Raw genomic sequence first — 18,671 nt, 5'->3', positions numbered from 1 at the left:
TATTCTAGTACAAGGAGCGGATAACATCAAGTTATTTCCGAGCTCTGTAAATCAAATATGCTTCTCCTCTATGAAGGAACATTGGGGTGGGATAGTCAAGCGTGTGAGTCTCGAGCCTCTAATATGCCAAAGTGGAACCTGACCTGTCACGTTCTTCTAGCTTTGGGAGACACCTCAGCACTCCTTAGGACCGCAACCGAGATTTGTTGAAGAGCGCGTAGATCTCTGCTCATTTATTGTAAACCTACTGCAATTGGACTACACATTCTTGAGGTCTGTTGCATCTCGGTACATTCTCGATATTCGACTGATTCGTATCTGCAATCAGCGTGATAGACGCCCCCGAAGATCTCACCATTCAAATACTTGCCCGCTTTCTGATGCACTCGAGCGAAGAAAAAGATTTTTACCAGTGTACCGCCACGTTGCATCGAATTGTTAGACCTGCGGACGGAAACAAGTACGACTTTGGGCGAAGGCTTCGAGCTCCCAACGATTATATGGACCGCATTCGGCTCGGCATTGGAGACGGCTCCTACGTCACATTTATGTCTCGCTTTACATCGTGCCTTGTCCCACTGCCGGCCGATAGCCTCGACGAAGCGATACAGCTTATTTTGGCACTCACTTCGCAGAGTGCTATCGGTCTGACACTTTGGAAAACCTCCGCTGGCGCAGAATATCTACACGCATTATTGCACTCTCAGATCTTATTCAAACATCTGATCTCTATCATTTGGATCCCCGGCCATATCGAAGACTCGCCCAATTTCAAGGCGAGTCAGTTGCTTGTAGAAGTCATGGAGCTCATCAATATATGCATGAAGAGCCTCGTGGGGCAGGAGGCCCAGGAGATACGGGAGGCCTTCATAAAGGTCCTGGTCCGTGCAGATATATTTGACGCCGTAGAGTATGTTTTGGTCCAAAGGGCCGATACTGACGTTAGGGTATATCGTAAGTCATGATACCCTGTTTTCTCGTATACTTTGTTCGGTATGAAATGATGTTTGCAGAACATATAGGGACTTTCATTGAAGAGCTTTACCGCATTGTTCGAATGACGCCGTCCTTGCTCTCTACTATCCGCCGACATCTTCCTCGCCAGCGTCTCTTGCGGGCTTGTTTTGACAAGGCTTTTTCTCCCAGTGAAGAGCTTAGTAAATGGGCTACAAACGCGGGCAATTTGGGAGGCAGGTCGTTCGATATTCCAACTGCTTTCATGTTTCTGGGAGGGCGGTCGCCCAATACTATTCGAGATGCTTGGATGTTTCTAGATGCGCTTCAACAAATGTCCCGAGTTGATGGGCAATGCATTCGACGAGGGTGCAAGAGGAGACGCTCGGGACGGTGTAAGGCCTGTCGAACAGCAGACTACTGTGATGTCCAATGTCAGGCACAGTGCGTCTTGATTCATTTCACTTCAGATAGTTCAGAAGGTAGAAAATTGACACATAGAACGACATGACCTTGTATCGACAGGGATTGGCCTGAACATCGACTTATCTGCGGTTTTCGTGATATACCAGGTCGGAGGGATCTCGACATAGGTCACGTCAATATCTTTACTCCGCCCGAAAGATTTCCTTTTCGATTCACGCCGGCGGAGAACCTCCCTTGGTAGTACTCCTGTCGAGGCCCGAGAATCTGAACGGTATGAATGATGTTCGACAGCCAGATGTATTGCTGAATGGAAAAGACATGGATATACTTCGAAGTCGTCAGAAAGAAAACCCGTTTGTGGCGGTTTCGCAGTCGGGTGGCACCTCGGCTGCGGCCGGATCGAATTCTCGGGGTGGCACGGTATCTTCTTGAGCATAACGAACTTGAACCAAGTTTTCTGCGCCCCGTCCAACTCATGAAACACCCTAAGGCTTTCTGGGCAAGATTGATTGACACAAATCCCGCCCGGCTTGTGACTCTCCTCACGACTTGGCGGTCTGACACTCCCGGGCGCACTATATACGGCGACGACAAAGAGGTACTAGCATTTCCAGAGACACATCCACTGCCTTGTGAAAGGGATATTCCTGACACGAAAACAACAGAACATTAGCATCGCCCTCAATGCGGTTCTCGACGCTGCCAAAGTGCCTGCGGGTATTCGATGGCGGCGCCTCGTGAGAGCAGGCATCACAGCGGAGATATGTGGTTGCATTATCAGATCTCCAGAGAGCGAAATGTGTATTGAACTTGAAGGCGAGGATGGTAAAGAGGTACGTGCAGTCGCTTCCCTGTCGACCGTTGTCTGCATGGTGTGGTCTAGGCTAAAAATTGTGTAGCCACCGTCATCGTGGTTTCCGTTCCTCCACCTCCTGTTGCAAGGATCCGACAATATGCTGAAGCACCCTGATCCCACGAACAAGACTTTTGCATCCTCTATCAAAGAGTCTTGGACAGACATCACCAAACGAGTACGTCGGACTTCCGCGACGCCGCGGCGTGATGTTCATTTGGGAAATGTCACTTTTGTTTCAGCTATTCGATGCCCCCGAAAATGCTTTGAATCCGGATCCTCGCTCCATGGGTGAGAGGCTGGTCTTTATCGAGTTGTTAAACGATATGCTTCAACACGATCCTACGCTTTTAAGGTTCCGTTGTCTTTGCTTCTCCGTCAGTCTTCTCCGTATGTGCTGATCAATTGTATAACGCAGTGTTATAGATGACCCCAACGACTTCACAGTACCTGTTCTCACTTTATTCATCACCCATTCGACCGCGAAAGAAGATTTCTATCATTGCGTCTCTGCGCTTACATCTCTCATCGTCCCGTCGAATCGCGGGGCATACGATAGCCATCGTGCCTTCCGGGCTCCTGCCCATTTTATGGAACGAATTCGGTATGGGATGAAGGACCGTTCATTCTCAGTTTTCCTCTCCTGCATCACGGCTGCCCCGCTCTCATCATCCTGCATCTACCTGAAAAGGTCTATCAAGCTGGTATGGTTACTAGCTCTGCAGGTGGGCTGGGCAACCAGCGCACCACTCGCGGACACGGAGTACATGTATGCTCTACTACGCGCACAACTATTCTGGATCCATATCATCTCCGCTATCGCAAATCCAGGATATCTTCAGGATAAAGGGACAAGCGGACACATCCCGAACAACCTTTTTGAAGATATCATCCGATTGATCTCCGTTTGCTTGTCGTATACCAGCCAGCTGGCTCATGATCGACAAGGAGGGGGGAGCACAACGATATGCGAGGACTACATGAAAGTTCTCGTTCGTGCTGATATATTCTACGCTATGGAACGTGCCTTGCTTTCGAAGATGGAGACACACGACATCGTCGCAGGTGAGTGGGATGACAGGCTTTTTTATGCTATTGGATGCATCGCTCATGTCCTTCACTGGTTGAATCCTGTGTAGGTCATATAGGAATGCTTCTAAACGAAATTCAAAGCCACGTCGAAATGTTGCCAGGCATTCTCCCCGTCGTCCGTCGCCAGCTTCCCCGTCCACGATTCATGCGAGCTTGCCTCGACATAGCGTTCGCACCCAATAGTTTTCTTCGACATTGGGCAAACAACAACCGGGACGCTTACGGGTCCATTCCGACTATCCGTGGAGCATGGATGTGGCTTGATGTCATTGACAAAAGGTCACGAGTCGTTGGGCATTGTATGAAACGTGGTTGTAAGAAATGGCGGCATGGAAGATGCAAGTCATGCCATACGGTCGATTATTGCAGCGTGGAGTGTCAGGCGCAGTCAGTCTTCGCTTTTCGTCACCTCCTGGTTAGGCATCTGATCGCACCTCCATAGAGACTGGCCAGAGCACCGATTTATATGTGGTTTCAAGGATATACCAGGACCAAGAAATCTCGAGATACACAATGTTGATATGGACCCAAACGAACTTTTCTCACCTCCGGAGCGATTTCCGTTTCGATTTCAGCATGTCGCTGAGGACTCGTCTTGGGAAGCGTTCATGAGATTGTAGCTGATACTTGAACAAATGTACTGCTTCATGTGCTCGGTATATTATTCGCATTTTTTTCTCATGCCCGTGCTCTACCTCATGTATCTGTTTCTCGTTCATCAACACAGATCTTCCTTGAGTCTCATGCGTGGTCAATGCGTACGAAGCTTGTCGCAATGGTTTTGAATGATTGTGGCAAGTACGATATATTGTGTGAGATGGGCATGATGCAGAGCGAGTATGATAGCGAATGTAATATACAAAATACAGGGGGTCAGTAATAAGTCATAGAATGGGGATGATGGGTGGGTATACGTATACATGCAAGTACATAAAGCAAGGGGGTTGGGGGTTGTGCGAGATCAAATATGCTACAGGTAAAGTCCGATTCCTCAATCCACAACGACAAGTCCGTCGAAACTCTTCTTCCCCAACGCTTTCTTCATCACCTTCAACGGCGTGAACTCCTCCTCCGCCTTCGTTTTCTCACCCGACGTCTTCTCGCCCGTAACCTCCCACGAATCCTCTCCCTCCAACACACTCTCGTCCTCCTCACCCATAAACACCTTCATCATCGCCGGACTGAACGAGTTCATCAGCGCCACACCCTTCCTGTCCGCCTTCACCGGTGTCGTCATGAACGAGTCTGCCAGGTTCCAGTAAACGATCTGTGGCATATCGTACCCGGCCGCCTTGAATGCCTTCTCGATCACGTCGTGGTTCGTCTGCCACTTCCCAGCAGCCTTCGCCTCTTTAGCTCCGTCATCAACCTTCGCATCCCCAACATCGCCCGCATCCCAAACCTCCATGCCCTCGGGAATCTCTACACCCTCCTCCTCGAGTTCCTCAGCGCTCACCCGCCGATAGACCTCGTCCTCCTCGTTCTCGTCCTCCTCCCCCCGTGCCTCGTCGAACTGCATATCGGAAAAGACGAAGACACGCTTGACCATATCTTCCTTCGGAACGTTATGCTTCACGGCAAGCGGGAGCAGAAGGTCCATAAACACCGCATCGAAATTCGTATTCATGCCCCAGTCAGCGCCCACCATCTTCTCCACAGAGTCTCCGATACTCCTCGTAGGCTCCAAAGTGATGAACTGAGGCTTCGCAGAGAAGGTGATGATAGCGTTGGCGAACGGAGGTTTGGCAAGTTGAGCGGTGACGAGGGAGAGAGCGACGGCAGGGAAGATGGGTCGTGTCTGCTTACTGCGAGGGTTATCGTACGTGATGGAGCCCATGGAACCGGAGACGTCACATATCGCCATCGCGTTCTCGAGAGCGCCCGACTCGCGAAGACGGTCGATCATGCTCCTCCACTGCGCCTCCAGAACGGAGAGTTTCTGCTCCGCGAGCTTGCGACGAACTTCGGCCTTGACGGAAGCGAAGTTATCGGCGGGGCGCGGGGAACGAGCGAGGTAACGGTGCTGCTCCATGATGGATCCGATGAGTTCGTGGGGCATGAGGGTGGCTCCGCTAATCGTCTTCTTCCCGCTCTCGACGTCTTCCATGTACTTCGTGAAGCGTTCGCGATCGTGGGTGAAGAACCGTTCGGTATTGTTCTTCATGCAGACGGAAGGCACTCGGGAGTAGGGAATCGACGACCACTTGTTAGCGGACATGAGGACCTCAGGGAGCATGAGAGCGTCGCGGAGAGGTTTGAGATGCCAGCGTTTGTAGAAGGAGCGAAGGACGTGAGTGTCGGAGAGTGACAATAAGCGGGTGGGAGAAGGGTCGACAGGAAGTGAAAGGCCGGCCATGGCACCTTGGTCATGGAGCAGGAGTGCGATTGCGCTGGAGATGTTCGTGACACGATCGTGAGAGCCGTGCGGGGTGGGCGCCCATTTTGACACGAACGTGAGCTGGCGAAGCAGCTTTTTGCGCTCCTTGGCATCTGTGATGCCTTCGGCTTGCTTGAGAACGGCAGCATCCTTGACGATCTGATCTGCGAAAAGGCGAGCGACCGCGACGTATAACGCACGGAAGGCCGGTTCCCGGAGCTTCAACAAGAGCAACTCATGGAAGCTAGCGGATTTTTTGGCACGACGCTCCTTCGCAGCCTGCTGGATCATAGGCGTAGTCTGAGCCGAACACGCTGCCCGGTCGCCCGAGGTGGCATTAGGCCCCAGCTTTCCAAGCTCCGTCTTGTACATCTCGCGGATCCAGGCGCCGTCGGCTTTGGAGCAATAGTTGTGCACGAAGCCCATAAACCTATCATGATTGGCGCGGAGTTCGTCGAGCATGACGAGGGCCAAGATGTTGAGGAGATCCTTCCAATATCCGTGAGGCATGCCTTCGTCCTTTTTGGGGCGGGTACAAACGGGAGTGATGAGTGAGGGCAGGTTGGCGATGGCAGTACGAGGGTGGTTCTTATAGAGCCATCCAAAAGCCCTAATAAAAAGTGATTATCAGTCAATGTCTTGTGAACAACACTAGAATTGAGAACGAACCGGTAGAATAACTCCTTTTCGCCCTTTCCATCGTGAATACTCCTCGCATTCCAGATGATACGAAGAGTAAGCTGAGGATCTTCGGCCCAGGCCTTCGCCAAGCTGTCGTGGATGTCGGAGCCAGATGCGTAGGGTGTAAGCTCTTGGAAAGCGTCGAGAACGGGGGAGTCCGTAGAGTCAAAGGCTTTGGCCGCGTTAGTGGTATACGTTTGGTGAGAGGTGGCCTTCAGAGCGTCAATAAGCGCATTCTGGGGCTGGGGCTCCGTCGTAGAGGCAGACGCAGGAGCGCCCTTTTCGGTGATGGGGAGGAGCGTGTCCAGGAAGTTGGCATCGTAGAGCTCGGGAAGAGGGGGGAGAGTGACGTTTTGAGAAGAAGCGAGCAAAGCAGAGGTGGAGACCATTCTGAGACAGTTCTGCGGGTAGTGATGAATGCTTTTCTGGAACGATACCCTCGTCCCTTTATAGAGCAGGGAGCTCCATCGCACCAAGGCCATAATTCGGTGGCGGCACCGCCGCGAGCGAGTCAAAGGCTTTAGAGAACCAGTGCGGTCATAAATGATCTGACAGTTTCGAGAATGGAGTCAAGTTGGAGTCACGATTAGCAGCGTCAACGAGCACCTACCAACCGACAGAATCGAAGGACGTCCTTTGACTGGACCGAGTCGATATGCAGCGCCACTTAGATTGACGGTTCAGGGGCGCAGCTACCTCAGGCAGGCAACGCTCTAACAGTGAAAAGACTGAAGGAAAAGCAAAACCGGGTTATTCTCCTGAAACGAAGGAGGATAGTTGCATGTTGCTTGCATGTAGACCTACCAGCCGTCTTCCTGAATCACGGTAACCGTCGTGGACAAGGACAAACCAACACCCATAAGCGCCAAGTGCCCAGCACCGCGACTACGCGACGCCGGCTCCGAATTTAGGCTCCGATGAGTCACTGCTTGGTCACAATGTGATATTCTGTGACCTGACGATCTGAAGTGTGGCAACCTTGTGGCACCCTCGACCTTACACCCAACATCGCTGCACGCCCCAAAATTCCTTTCAGGATTTTGTATGAACTTCTTCTTGTCGTCACCTCGTCTATCCCACTATCTTGTATGATGTCGAAACTCAGCTTAAGCTTTTTGACATTGCCATACCACCTGAGGGCTCCCTCGTTGCGTCTCTGAATCGGTCGCAGATCAGAGGGGGTTTTCCCATAACCGTCGGATGTCTGGCACCAGTACTCTCTCTGACCATTCAGCCAGGTAATTTGAGAGAGCCGCTGACTCTGATACCGTATGCTCGAAATAATCAGCGGTCCGGCGCGGAAAGCCTAGAGCATGTGCAGATGCTTGAGACTGGAATCTCATGGGTACCATCCTTGCAGGGTGCCCAGTACTACCTTCACTGCTGAAAGTACGTCTTGTATTCCCGGAATAGTCCCGCTATTGAAGCGACATCGCTATTGAAAGCATCAGGTGGGTCTCTTCATGTCTCTTGAAATTGACATTCGCTCGAAGCGCTGTTCCTAAAATGTGTCGAAGAGATAAAAGTAGCTGAAATCTCAAGGAATGATACTCTCGACTCACGACACACTCGTACGGCCTTTCTGGTGTTTGTTGTGTCTCGAGTCTGCCCTTCCCAGTGACTTACTACCGACGCATCGTCGGAACACATACAACCTTTTATTTCGGCCCCAGATCATTCATTACACAAGGAACTACCGGAATCGGAACAGACAACGGTAAATCACCGGGTGTAAATATCATCCAGAACGGGTCACCAGGAGACATCGAGCACCAGGCTGCAGCCTGATGCGAGACCCAGCCAGGTCGCACCGTCGCAAAACCAGGTAAACACCTGCCGAATATATCCCGAACACATATGCCTCAACGCTTCCGAACCTCCCTCGTTGTTCTCGGAAGAATTTGCTCTGGAATTGCTCTCTTATAAGGACTTGGGCTTGCCTTGCTTATACTCGACACATAGTTCCTTTCGTTCTCCCTTTCTTTGTCTTCGTCTTCGGTGCTCAGCGCTCAGATGTTGTCTGTTCTTGTTGTTCTTGCGTCATCTGTGACTTTTGTACCTGTAGCTCTCGCGCAGTCGAGGTGAATCTTCCGTTGTGCCATGTTTATAAGGCTTCTCTGGAAGTGTTGACGATTCCTTCCAGCGCATGGGGCCAATGTGGTGGTGTCGGTTGGAGCGGGGCAACGACTTGCGTGTCAGGGTACGCATATAAAACCGCCATTTTTTCTTCCTCTGACAAGCAAACACTGACGATCATGATAAAAATAGTTATACGTGCACCTACTCAAATGATTGTATGTACTGTGCCGTGATGAAAGTTCATCGCACATCGTGCTGATAATAGCCGATGCCGCAAGACTACAGTCAATGCATCCTCGGTGCAGCATCTTCTTCTAGCGCACCCGCTTCTTCCTCTACACAACCCACTTCAACTACGTCCACCGGTGCTACTTCTACTGCGAGTTCTCCCGTTGGGCCTGAGGCTACCGCCACGGCTTACAGTGGCGTCAACTACTGGTTCAGTTTGTACGCCACACTAGCTTCGTACTTCAAGGGTGGACGAGATACTGACTTCGTGGGATTTTAGCGGCGATTCGTACACCCAGACTGGTTTTGATAGCACTTTGACACTTCCTTCTCCCGATAACGCGTTCGGAAATCCGGTATACCCCGTGAGTCGCTGTTGGCACATAACTCGGAAGTGCAGCCATTGACGATTTTGTCGTAGGGTTATACTGCAACTGGCGGACCCAATTGGATTGATGAAGCTGCGGCCGTACGCTCTTCTCATCCTCCCATAAACACCCTCGTACCTAACGACTATCCATATTCAGGTTTCCAACAACTCCCTAGTCCTTACATACAACTATGCCTACGGTGGAGCTACCATCGACGCTAGCCTCGTCACTCCATACGAACCAACCGTACTCTCCATGACGGACCAGGTCAACGAGTTCCTTGCACAGCCTAATATCGGGACGGGAAGCAAGGTGTGGACGAGTGATAACTCGTTATTCTCATTCTGGATCGGTGCGCACTTCGTCATTTTTGCTCTTGCGTGTGAGTACCATGGGACGGAGGCTGATGGTAGCATAGGCATCAACGATATTGGTAACTCTTACTATGAGTCTGGGGATCGTGATGCGTGAGTGGTAGACAAGATTGTTCGCGGTGGCAGAATGTCTGATGGAGGTGGATTCAGGTTCTCGGATGTCCTCTTGGACGCGTATTTTGCACTCGTACAGAAGACTGTGAGTCCCTGTACGTTGACCTTACGATCCTCGAGCTAATATCTTGACATTCCTGCAGTAGTGAGTTGATTCTCAAATGAAAGACAGAAAGAGGGTCTAATGAACGACTTGCATCCATCTAATAGCGATGCCGGAGCTCGTAACTTCCTCTTCCTCAACGTGTACGTGACACTAGTTCCCTACTTTCTTTCCGAACTAACAAGGTGACATGTCCCATTATATCAGCCCACCGGTCGACCGCTCCCCTCTTGTAAGTCAAGCAATCATCCCCCGTCTATGTTCTCCTTCATGACTCTGGTCGAAACTCCTCACAACTCACCGAAACAATGATACAGATGGTACCCCAAGGAACCGCCGCCACCTCCCTCGAAAAATCCATGATAACATACTACAACGCCCAACTCGCCGTCCGCGCCACCAACTTCTCGTCCACGCACACCGGAGCCCAGACGTGGGTATGGGACGCCAATGCGGCTTTCTCTGCTATATTGGATGATCCTACAGCCTATGGATTTGTGGATAATACGTCTTATGGGGGGACGGATGATTTCTGGGGGTGAGAGTCTCTCTTTGTTTCCGTTGACTGACAGAGTGCTAAAGTGTGGCTGTTTCTAGGAATAACCTCCATCCTGCGAGTGCGGCGCAGGTGATGTTTGGAGACGATGTGGCTCAGCTTCTCAATGGGACTGTGTGGTGATCAATGCCGGCGTTCAAGAAGTTCCTGCGACGATGCCGCATGCGAGCGTGAGTACCGTGACTGCAACGATTTAGTACGGTGTGTATGTGAAGTGGCATACGCGCCTGTGCTCTCTGTAACTACCCGAACAAAAATACGTGGCCAACACTCAGTGCGAGTATTGCAAGCAAGTTGGAAGATTGTAGACGTCACTAACTGTGGCCCGGTCCTCTGAGGTCCTCTGTCGAGTGGCGGAGCAGCCTCTCTTCCGCTCGAGCGTGGCTCACACGCGACCTGCACGCGACCGTGTCGATCATGACGCACTGAGAACGCGCCTCTTTCGAGCCTTCGCTGTTCAACCGCTGCCAGCCGCTGTCGCCACCACGACAGTATCTCCAGCTTGGATTCATTTTCTGGCGTGCGAATTGTTTTCTTTTTGGCTTCCTCTCTTGTACGATCTTCAGCTATATTCAGTTACGAAGAACAGAAAAATCACACCAAACGTTCGTCGATTCTCGAAGCTCGAAGCCAAGTAGCCCACGCCGCAAGTTCTTGCCCATGTGGATGATTTGACTTCGATATCCATATCCCTTCTATACTCGCCCGTCTCAGGCCCTGCTCCTGATTCCCTACAATCAATAAAGAAGCCGTGCCCTGCCGTATACATATAAAGAGCAGCTGCTCCCCTTCGAGATGCCTCTTCTTCAGTCCTACATCGCCCCACCCCTCGCGAGGGACATCGCACTCGCAATGCGCTCTTTTATCCAGGACTTCACGAACCGCGCTGTTTTCTGTCTCGGGGCTTTCTTGGCCTCTACTAGTCTACTTTCTGATGGCTCGCAGACGACAATGGGTATCGCTGCTGTGAATGCACAGACGCAGTACCTCCTTGGTCTTGGTGCGTCTCGACATTCACGACGCGTACTGTTACGAAATGCATCACCTAACGATCAGAACTTTTGACTTTTGGTGCGTGTAGGGATTGGAGACATCACGGGGTAAGTCCAGATGACCCGGCTATGTGAGAGAGTTGATATGAGCGCTGACCCTCCACATCTTCAAAGTCCTGTCGTAGAAACCAACATGATGGTACGCGTTCTTTCCATTTCATTCGCGATATGCGTCTCGGGTACAGAACGGAATTACCCACGGTCGTCAAACGAGCCACACCTCAGTCTACGGACTTCTACGAATCGGAAATCCAAGTGCGACAGGCACTAGTTGATAGGCACCGCAGAAACTTCGAGTTGTGGAATACCAGGCAACCTCTCGAGATACGAGATAGGGCGAATTGTTACCGTTTCGCCACAACTCGTAGCATGTGTTTTCCTCTCCCTTCCTGAAAGCGAGCACCGTCGATATTTTCAGGCCCACATTCCGCAAGAGCCGACTATTGACTTATCTCACAATTCATAGGGCTATGCGTCTCTCGCTCAGACTGACACCGGATTGTACATGCGGCAACGTAGCCGTGCATGGATCGTCGCGGATTCGTCTAATTCCTCGAACAGGGTAGTAATGATCAATGCCGGTCAGTTCACATTCAGAATGTAGCATGATACACGCCACCCCATCCATACTGATTCGCAATAAATATCAATAACTATAAAATAATTAGACATCGCCATGGGCGACACTGGCATCCGTCGTTCTATCGTCGCCAACCTTTCCGCCACATACCCCGACCTCTACAACAACGCCAACATCGCTCTCATCTCGACTCATCAACACTCCGGCGTCGGAGGCTACCTCGAGAACCTCCTCCCACAGATCACCTCCCTCGGTTATGTCAAAGAGACGGCAGACGCCATCGTCGCAGGGACAGTTAAAGCCGTGCTCATGGCTCATGACAGTTTGGCTCCTGGGACGCTCAGCGTGGGTAATGCGACTGTCGTAGATGGGAATAGGAATAGGAGTCCGAGCGCGTATTTGGCGAATCCGGCGGACGAGAGGGCTTTGTACGAGTATGATCAGGACAAAGACTTGAGTTTGTTGAAGTTCGATGATGCGGATGGAAATGCGAGGGGTTTTTTGAGCTTCTTCGCGGTGCATGGGACTAGTTTGTATGAAGTAAGTGGTGGCATGCACGATACACCTCCAGAAACTGATAATTCTTTTTGCGCAGAATAACACGCTCGTTAGTGGGGATAATAAGGGAATGGCTGCCTATCTTTATGAGGGTAGGTGGTTCTTCGAACGTGCATGAACATACTCTGACTGATCTATCGTATCTAGCCATGGAGCAGCCCGATGTTATGCCCGGAAACAATACATTCGTTGCTGGGTTCACGCAATGTTAGTCTTCTTGCCTGTTCATTATGTCTCACTTTCTCACCAACTTACCTTTCGTTCAACAGCAAATGTCGGAGACACCAGTCCAAACACGTCAGTCATATTCTTCCTAGTATAACTGTGTCGACCGGTCCTCATGAACTCGTGCATCTTTGTGTAGCCTCGGAGCGTATTGCGAAAGCCCAGGCGAGTCCTACGATGGCATGCTCTGCGAATTTAACACTTCGACCTGTGGCGGCGCCACCGAAGACTGTCACGGACGGTATGTACCTCCATCACCCACGAGAGCTTCATACCGCATTGCTGACAATCCACGTTTGCCGTCGTCTAGTGGCCCAGCTTTCGAAATCTCCGACTTTGCCTCTAACATGATCATCGCACAACTTCAAGTCGACGGAGCACAGGCTATCATGAACGGCACTGCATCGACGGCTCCGATTGAGGGCAATGTTAGGGCAGTGCACACATATTTGAACATGTGCGTTCTTCTTACAATCAAGCTCAAAAAAGGCCAACTTTGGACGATGCTAACTACGATTATATTGGATTGTAGGACGTGGCACACCTTCACACTTCCGAACGGGACAACCGTGCAGACCTGTCCGCCTGCAATGGGTCAGTTCCCGACTCCTTCCTTTGACCATTGTCGATATTCATTGCTTACGGTGAATTCGTGTTGACATCTACAGGTTACTCTTTCGCTGGTGGAACCACGTACCTACTCTCCAGCTTTATGATTTGTTCTGGGCCACACTGACCTGGCCCACTTTGACAGTGACGGTCCTGGTGCTTTTGATTTCACCCAGGGAGACAACTCCTCGCAGCCACAGTACGTATCTTGCCCTCGACCGTCCTTATTGCGTTGTGGCGTAACATTGCTCACCCGATATTTTCCCAGGAACCCATTCTGGGAGATCGTGAAGGGCGCTATCACTCCTTTCCCCGATGCCGAACAAGTTGCGTGCCAGGACCCTAAGCCTGTCATTCTCAACACCGTGAGTCGTATATCATCTTCGAGAGTGCCGCAAAATCGCTCACAGTATTTGTTGATGACTTGCCTGGTACGGTGGCGGTGGCAACTCCCAGGGATACGCGCATACCCCTTACAACTGGTCTCCTGGAACCGTCGACATCCAGATGTTCCGTATTGGGCAGTTCGTCATGCTCATCATGCCAGGCGAACTCACCACGATGTCTGGCCGCCGTATGAGGTTCGTTCATCCTAGCTCTCTATCATCTTCTGCTCCAAGTTCTGATGGCGCCTCTTGCAGAAACGCGATCCGCACACAGCTCATCGCTAATGGAATCGTGGGCGATGATGCCTACGTCGTTATCGCTGGACCGGCGAATACCTACGCTCATTATGTGGCAACACAGGAGGAGTATGGTGTCCAGCGGTATGAGGGTGCTTCCACCATCTTCGGACAATGTAAGTGTCCTTGCGCTCCTCTTATCCTGCACTACTGAAGCCCTACGTTTGTGCAACTGTAGGGACTCTGGATGCGTATATCGACAAGTATGGAAGCCTTGTCTCGTATTTAGCTGATAATGCTACCGGAGCTCAGCCTCCGTCTGATGAGGCCCCGCCGGATCTGACGGGCGAGGCTATTTCGCTGAGGGTATGTAGCCCTCGCGCTCATTGACCTCTATTTCTCACGAGATATTCTGACGATAATTTTTGCTGATGGTAACAACATGCAGACCGGCGTGGTATTCGATTCTGCTCCTCTCTTCAAGAGCTTCGGTGATGTCGTCGCCGATGTCCAGTCATCCTACACGTCAGGAGAAACTGTCTTTGCCCAGTTCATTGGAGCCAACCCAAGGGTGAGCGACATTCGGTATCTGATACGACCTTGAGCTAACATTAATTTGGCTGTGTCCCAGAACAACTTCCGGCTCGAACAGACCTTCTTGTCTGTGGATCAGGATGTTGATGGGGCTTGGACGATGGTCAGATCTGACTCGCATCCTTCGACTACGTATAACTGGACTAGAGTAGACACTGTAAGTGCTGATACACGTATACCTTATGATTCATACACTAAACCGCATCTGTCTCTAGATCACCGGAACGAGCAACGTCGATATCACCTGGTATGTCCTTTTTGAAGTAGAGTATGGTCGAGCGCTGAAACGATCGTCGGTATTCCTTTTTGCGACAAACAGGACTATCGAGGACGGAACTCCTGCTGGCACCTACAGGATCCAGTATTTCGGTGATGCCAAAGCTATCGGCGGAACAATTACACCTTTCGTCGGGACGTCAAGCAACTTCACCGTTTCATAAGGTCTGCAGCGAACTTTTGCGTGTTATGCTACCTATTTCTTTCGTTTTTAGGTTCATTCATTTGCTGCATTGACTGTTGATGACCATATCATGACGTGATTCTGTCTGTATTCTGCTCTCTGTCCGGATGCTCCTGACTGTCACGGACTATATGTTGTGAAATATCGATTGCTTCGTCTGTGCACAAGTCCCGTCTGCCTCGCGAATATACCCGCGGATCACTTTGGAACGCATCGTGCGGTTCTTGACTGCGACTGTAATGTTGCACGGTAGAGAAAGAAGTCGAGCTCAACCCCGTCCTAATGATTCCATTCCAGGCGTGCACTTCTGTTACGCCACATTAATTTCGCAACATGGTACAGTAAACGGCAGACGATCCTTTGTTGGCGTCTCCACATCGCTACCGTTTATATATGCCGCTTTAGTATTTATGTGGCGCATCACCGACTTCCTTTCATGTCCCCATCTTCCCTTCCTCCACTTCGCGTATCGCTAAAATCGAAACCCACTACCATGCTCGCGCTCACCGCACCACACAGTGAGACACCTTTCTCTTCTCCCTCGACTGAGCCGGACATGCTAGATGCGAGAGACGACATTACAGTCGAGCCCGACAATGCGGCGGTTGGTCTCAGCAATCGCGAGTTTGCTGAAAGGAGGAGGCGGATGCTGGACCTTATAAACAAACTCCATAATACCGGGTGAGTGGTCGCTCTTCGATATATCGAGAATATTATCGGCTCACTTGTTTTCTTGGGTGGCTGCAGCGCACAACTCGACATCGATCTCCCTGTCATCGCCGTTATTGGGTCTCAAAGCGCCGGAAAATCTTCCCTCATAGAGGCCATCTCTGGAATAAGCCTGCCTCGGGCCAGTGGGACGTGTACTCGGTTTGGCCACATTCTCTGCTTGCTGTAAGCATTATAACCTGACTCGACGACTTTGCCCTTAGCTGCCCTACGGAGTGTCGACTTTCGTACTCGACAGAGCCTTGGGAATGTGTTGTGATGCTCCGGTTCATCACCGACGCCGATGGCGCGACACTGGGTCAACCAAGGAACGTTCCCTTCGGCGATCCCATAACGGATAAGGTACAAGTCACCGAGCGTATCAGACGTGCGCAGCGCGCCATCCTCAACCCTAACGCGAACCCTCTGAGCTACCTCACGGGTCCCGATGAGGACGTCGGAGATCGTCAAATCGCGTTTTCGCACAACTGTATCTCGCTCCAAATAAGTGGCAAGGACGTGGCCGACCTATCGTTTGTTGATCTGCCAGGTACGTACGGGTGCTTTTTTTGCTCTGTACTCAGTGGATCCTGACGGTGCGTCTGTAGGACTGATCGCCAGCGTTTCGCGTGGAGGACAAGAGGAGGATATCGCCTTGATCCAGAATCTTGCAACTTCTTACATCGAACGGTCGCGATGCATCATCCTTCTGACAGTGGCCTGTGAAAGTAGGGTTTTACGACTTGCTCCCTGTTGCATATGCTGAAGCTTTCTGTCTCCGCATTTTTTCAGCCGACTTCGAGAACCAAGGTGCTCATCTTCTCGCCGATCGCTATGATCCCAAAGGCACTCGAACAATCGGTACGTTCTCCGAGGATAACTCATGCGTTCGATATCTTTGATATAAATACGTATCGCAGGCGTTCTCACCAAGCCCGACCGTATCGAATCTGGCGACGAGGACAAATGGCTCAAGTATATCCGCGCAGAAGACGGCGAGGCCATCGACTGGTATTCTGTCAAGAATCCAAACCCACAGGCAGTCGTCGATGGCATCACCTGGGAGGAAGCTCGTCAGAGCGAGAAACAGTTCTTCATGGCTAAGGCGCCTTGGTCCAACTTGGACGGTGTCCACCAAAAGCGATTGGGCACGGAACGTCTCACGCAGCGTTTGAGCGACACACTCTCCAACCTCATTGCCGAAAGGTTTGTGATTTTATCTCCCCTGATTTCATCTGCTCGCGAGACGGTCTGATACTACCTCGTAGACTTCCTCAAATTCAAGAAGAGCTCGAGAAGCTATTGTCAAAAACCGAACGCGATATCGAGCGTCTCCCCAAACCTCCGTCAGACCAACCACTATCCGAAATTCTGCGTCTGGTGGGCAGCTTTGTGCGCGACATCGAGAAACATGCGGAGGGAACACCGGCTAGTACAGGCCTTCTGCAGCAGCTACGACCGTTTCAAGAACAATTTAAACGCTCCATTCGAAGCACGGCACCCATGTTTTGTCCCTTCGAGCGTCAGAACGTTGACGCGAATAGTATGCCGGCCCCTTCTTTCCTTAAGAACGAAGATGATGCGGAGTCGCTGGTGTTAAGCAGTTCGAAAGAGATATACATTGATGAGGTTATGGAACATGCTCGCACGTACGCTCAATTCCACCAGCCCTCTCATTTTTAAATTATGTGTTCCATGGTATGGCTGATACTTTGGCACCCCTTGTAGCGCGGTGACCAGGGAGCTTCCAAACCACGTCCCTTTCGTCGTTCAGAAGAAGTTCATTGGGGCCATCATCGCTCAGTGGGCGACCCCTTCCCGCACTCTGTTTGATGCCACTACAAGGACGCTCAATGTACATGTTATGCGCATCGTCGAAGATCACTTCGGAGCATATGCTTACGGAGGTCTGAAGCAGAGCATTGCGTGAGTCTTACTGATCTTTTGCCTCTCGGTCATCGTATTGCGTAGTTAACAACGGGCGGCGATCTCGCAGGAACGTCGTTTCCCAGCACATTCGTGACCGCGCCAACGAGACTTTACGCAACATCGACTTCCTCTTGAAGGTCGAAGGGACACCATACACACGCAACACGCACTACCTCGACGATTATCGCGACAAGTTCTTGAACTATTACAAAGGCATCCGACAGTCAACTGAGAATAATAACCTTATCTCGAAACTTTCCGCGGGCGTGCTTCCCGATTCAGAGCCCGATGGGCAATTCGAGGGGGGATTGGTGAAGGTTCTGTCTGGTTTGAGCGATATGGGTATTCATGGCGTACAACCTCTCGCTCTCGCGAGGATCCTTCCTCCTGCGCTCATGGAAGACGCGATCGCCATCATGGCGGACGTGAGGGCTTACTTCCAAGGTAAATCATAACTCTAATTCATCGGGCGTGCTCTGCACTCATGAGGCCTACTATCACATTACTCATCGTCAGTCGCATACAAACGCTTTGTCGACAACGTTCCTATGGCCATTGACGAAGCCCTTGTCCGAGGCATCACGAACAACCTCGAGACCGTTTTATTCAACGGCCTGCGGGTGAATGGACCAAACGGATACGCGAACAGCAAGCGTCTCTTGCAGGAGCCGGACGATACTTCTGAACGTAGGAGCGAATACCAGAAGAGGAGGGAGAGGCTGCAGCTCGCGAGGCAGGAACTGTTGGAGGTGTTTTCTTGAGATGACGACGATTTCCGATGTGGACATCTTGAAATTGGTCGTTATCATCGGTCGGACAATGTTGATGTTGCATGTTATCCTAGTGTTATTTTGGTATCAAATATGTTGAGAGCACCGCATAAGCTCGCAACGAGTTCGCGAGTACGCGTCTAACTCAGTGCTCGCTACATCCAATGAACATCGAATCAGTCAACTTTCCTTGGAACTGGATATTTCTTTCAGACTCGTTTCTTCCCGCCGACACGCTGGTGTGTCGGTCAGACTCGCCACTGCCAACGGTTTCACTCGATCACTAAAAGGAGAAGAGAAAAACCAAGAAGGTCCACTTCATCAAATATATGCTATTCGTACAAACACCCCCAAC

General features: G+C 51.0%; 6 protein-coding genes across 6 annotated transcripts; 4 read left to right on the top strand and 2 right to left on the bottom strand.

Moving 5' to 3' along the window:
• Positions 1–567: 567 nt before the first annotated feature.
• On the bottom strand, positions 568–1,502 carry STEHIDRAFT_125780 (uncharacterized protein; the record flags this gene model as incomplete). Its single annotated transcript, XM_007310186.1, has 3 exons — positions 1,480–1,502; positions 1,014–1,398; positions 568–954 (listed from the first exon to the last, which is right to left on the bottom strand). Coding segments are annotated over exons 2-3 (320 nt in total), but the record flags the coding sequence as incomplete, so codon positions are not given.
• Positions 1,503–1,846: 344 nt separating this feature from the next.
• STEHIDRAFT_150459 (uncharacterized protein) lies at positions 1,847–3,828 on the top strand. The gene is made up of 6 exons (XM_007310185.1): positions 1,847–1,978; positions 2,046–2,213; positions 2,280–2,411; positions 2,476–2,588; positions 2,652–3,298; positions 3,373–3,828. Exons 1-6 carry the CDS (start codon positions 1,856–1,858, stop codon positions 3,765–3,767), a joined length of 1,578 nt encoding a protein of 525 aa, XP_007310247.1. The 5' UTR covers positions 1,847–1,855; the 3' UTR covers positions 3,768–3,828.
• Positions 3,829–4,118: 290 nt separating this feature from the next.
• Positions 4,119–7,213, bottom strand: STEHIDRAFT_125778 (uncharacterized protein). The gene is made up of 4 exons (XM_007310184.1): positions 7,188–7,213; positions 6,994–7,111; positions 6,372–6,931; positions 4,119–6,312 (listed from the first exon to the last, which is right to left on the bottom strand). The coding sequence occupies exons 3-4, from the start codon at positions 6,770–6,772 to the stop codon at positions 4,317–4,319; spliced, it is 2,397 nt and encodes a 798-aa protein (XP_007310246.1). The 5' UTR covers positions 6,773–6,931; positions 6,994–7,111; positions 7,188–7,213; the 3' UTR covers positions 4,119–4,316.
• A 1,080-nt stretch (positions 7,214–8,293) lies between these two features.
• STEHIDRAFT_182917 (uncharacterized protein) lies at positions 8,294–10,502 on the top strand. The gene is made up of 13 exons (XM_007310308.1): positions 8,294–8,464; positions 8,527–8,583; positions 8,652–8,677; positions 8,741–8,909; positions 8,971–9,055; positions 9,112–9,159; positions 9,218–9,413; positions 9,480–9,528; positions 9,586–9,648; positions 9,760–9,795; positions 9,860–9,884; positions 9,970–10,190; positions 10,250–10,502. Exons 1-13 carry the CDS (start codon positions 8,397–8,399, stop codon positions 10,329–10,331), a joined length of 1,125 nt encoding a protein of 374 aa, XP_007310370.1. The 5' UTR covers positions 8,294–8,396; the 3' UTR covers positions 10,332–10,502.
• A 176-nt stretch (positions 10,503–10,678) lies between these two features.
• On the top strand, positions 10,679–15,307 carry STEHIDRAFT_87074 (Neutral/alkaline nonlysosomal ceramidase). Its single transcript, XM_007310183.1, has 21 exons — positions 10,679–11,208; positions 11,290–11,308; positions 11,375–11,399; positions 11,727–11,841; positions 11,929–12,380; positions 12,436–12,490; positions 12,546–12,605; positions 12,668–12,695; positions 12,763–12,864; positions 12,934–13,080; positions 13,156–13,217; positions 13,292–13,316; positions 13,378–13,431; positions 13,501–13,597; positions 13,689–13,813; positions 13,874–14,031; positions 14,094–14,221; positions 14,304–14,426; positions 14,487–14,606; positions 14,665–14,696; positions 14,769–15,307. The coding sequence occupies exons 1-21, from the start codon at positions 11,004–11,006 to the stop codon at positions 14,887–14,889; spliced, it is 2,253 nt and encodes a 750-aa protein (XP_007310245.1). The 5' UTR covers positions 10,679–11,003; the 3' UTR covers positions 14,890–15,307.
• A 158-nt stretch (positions 15,308–15,465) lies between these two features.
• Positions 15,466–18,307, top strand: STEHIDRAFT_135125 (uncharacterized protein; the record flags this gene model as incomplete). The annotated part of the gene is made up of 10 exons (XM_007310182.1): positions 15,466–15,590; positions 15,657–15,779; positions 15,842–16,167; positions 16,226–16,345; positions 16,410–16,478; positions 16,538–16,823; positions 16,886–17,266; positions 17,346–17,543; positions 17,614–17,990; positions 18,063–18,307. 10 exons carry the CDS (start codon positions 15,466–15,468, stop codon positions 18,305–18,307), a joined length of 2,250 nt encoding a protein of 749 aa, XP_007310244.1.
• Positions 18,308–18,671: the final 364 nt, after the last annotated feature.

This window comes from Stereum hirsutum (genome assembly GCF_000264905.1).
Source record: "Stereum hirsutum FP-91666 SS1 unplaced genomic scaffold STEHIscaffold_19, whole genome shotgun sequence".
NCBI classification, from domain to species: domain Eukaryota; kingdom Fungi; phylum Basidiomycota; class Agaricomycetes; order Russulales; family Stereaceae; genus Stereum; species Stereum hirsutum.
The sequence above is the reverse complement of the archived record's forward strand: the minus strand, read 5'-3'. Positions and strand labels throughout refer to the sequence as shown.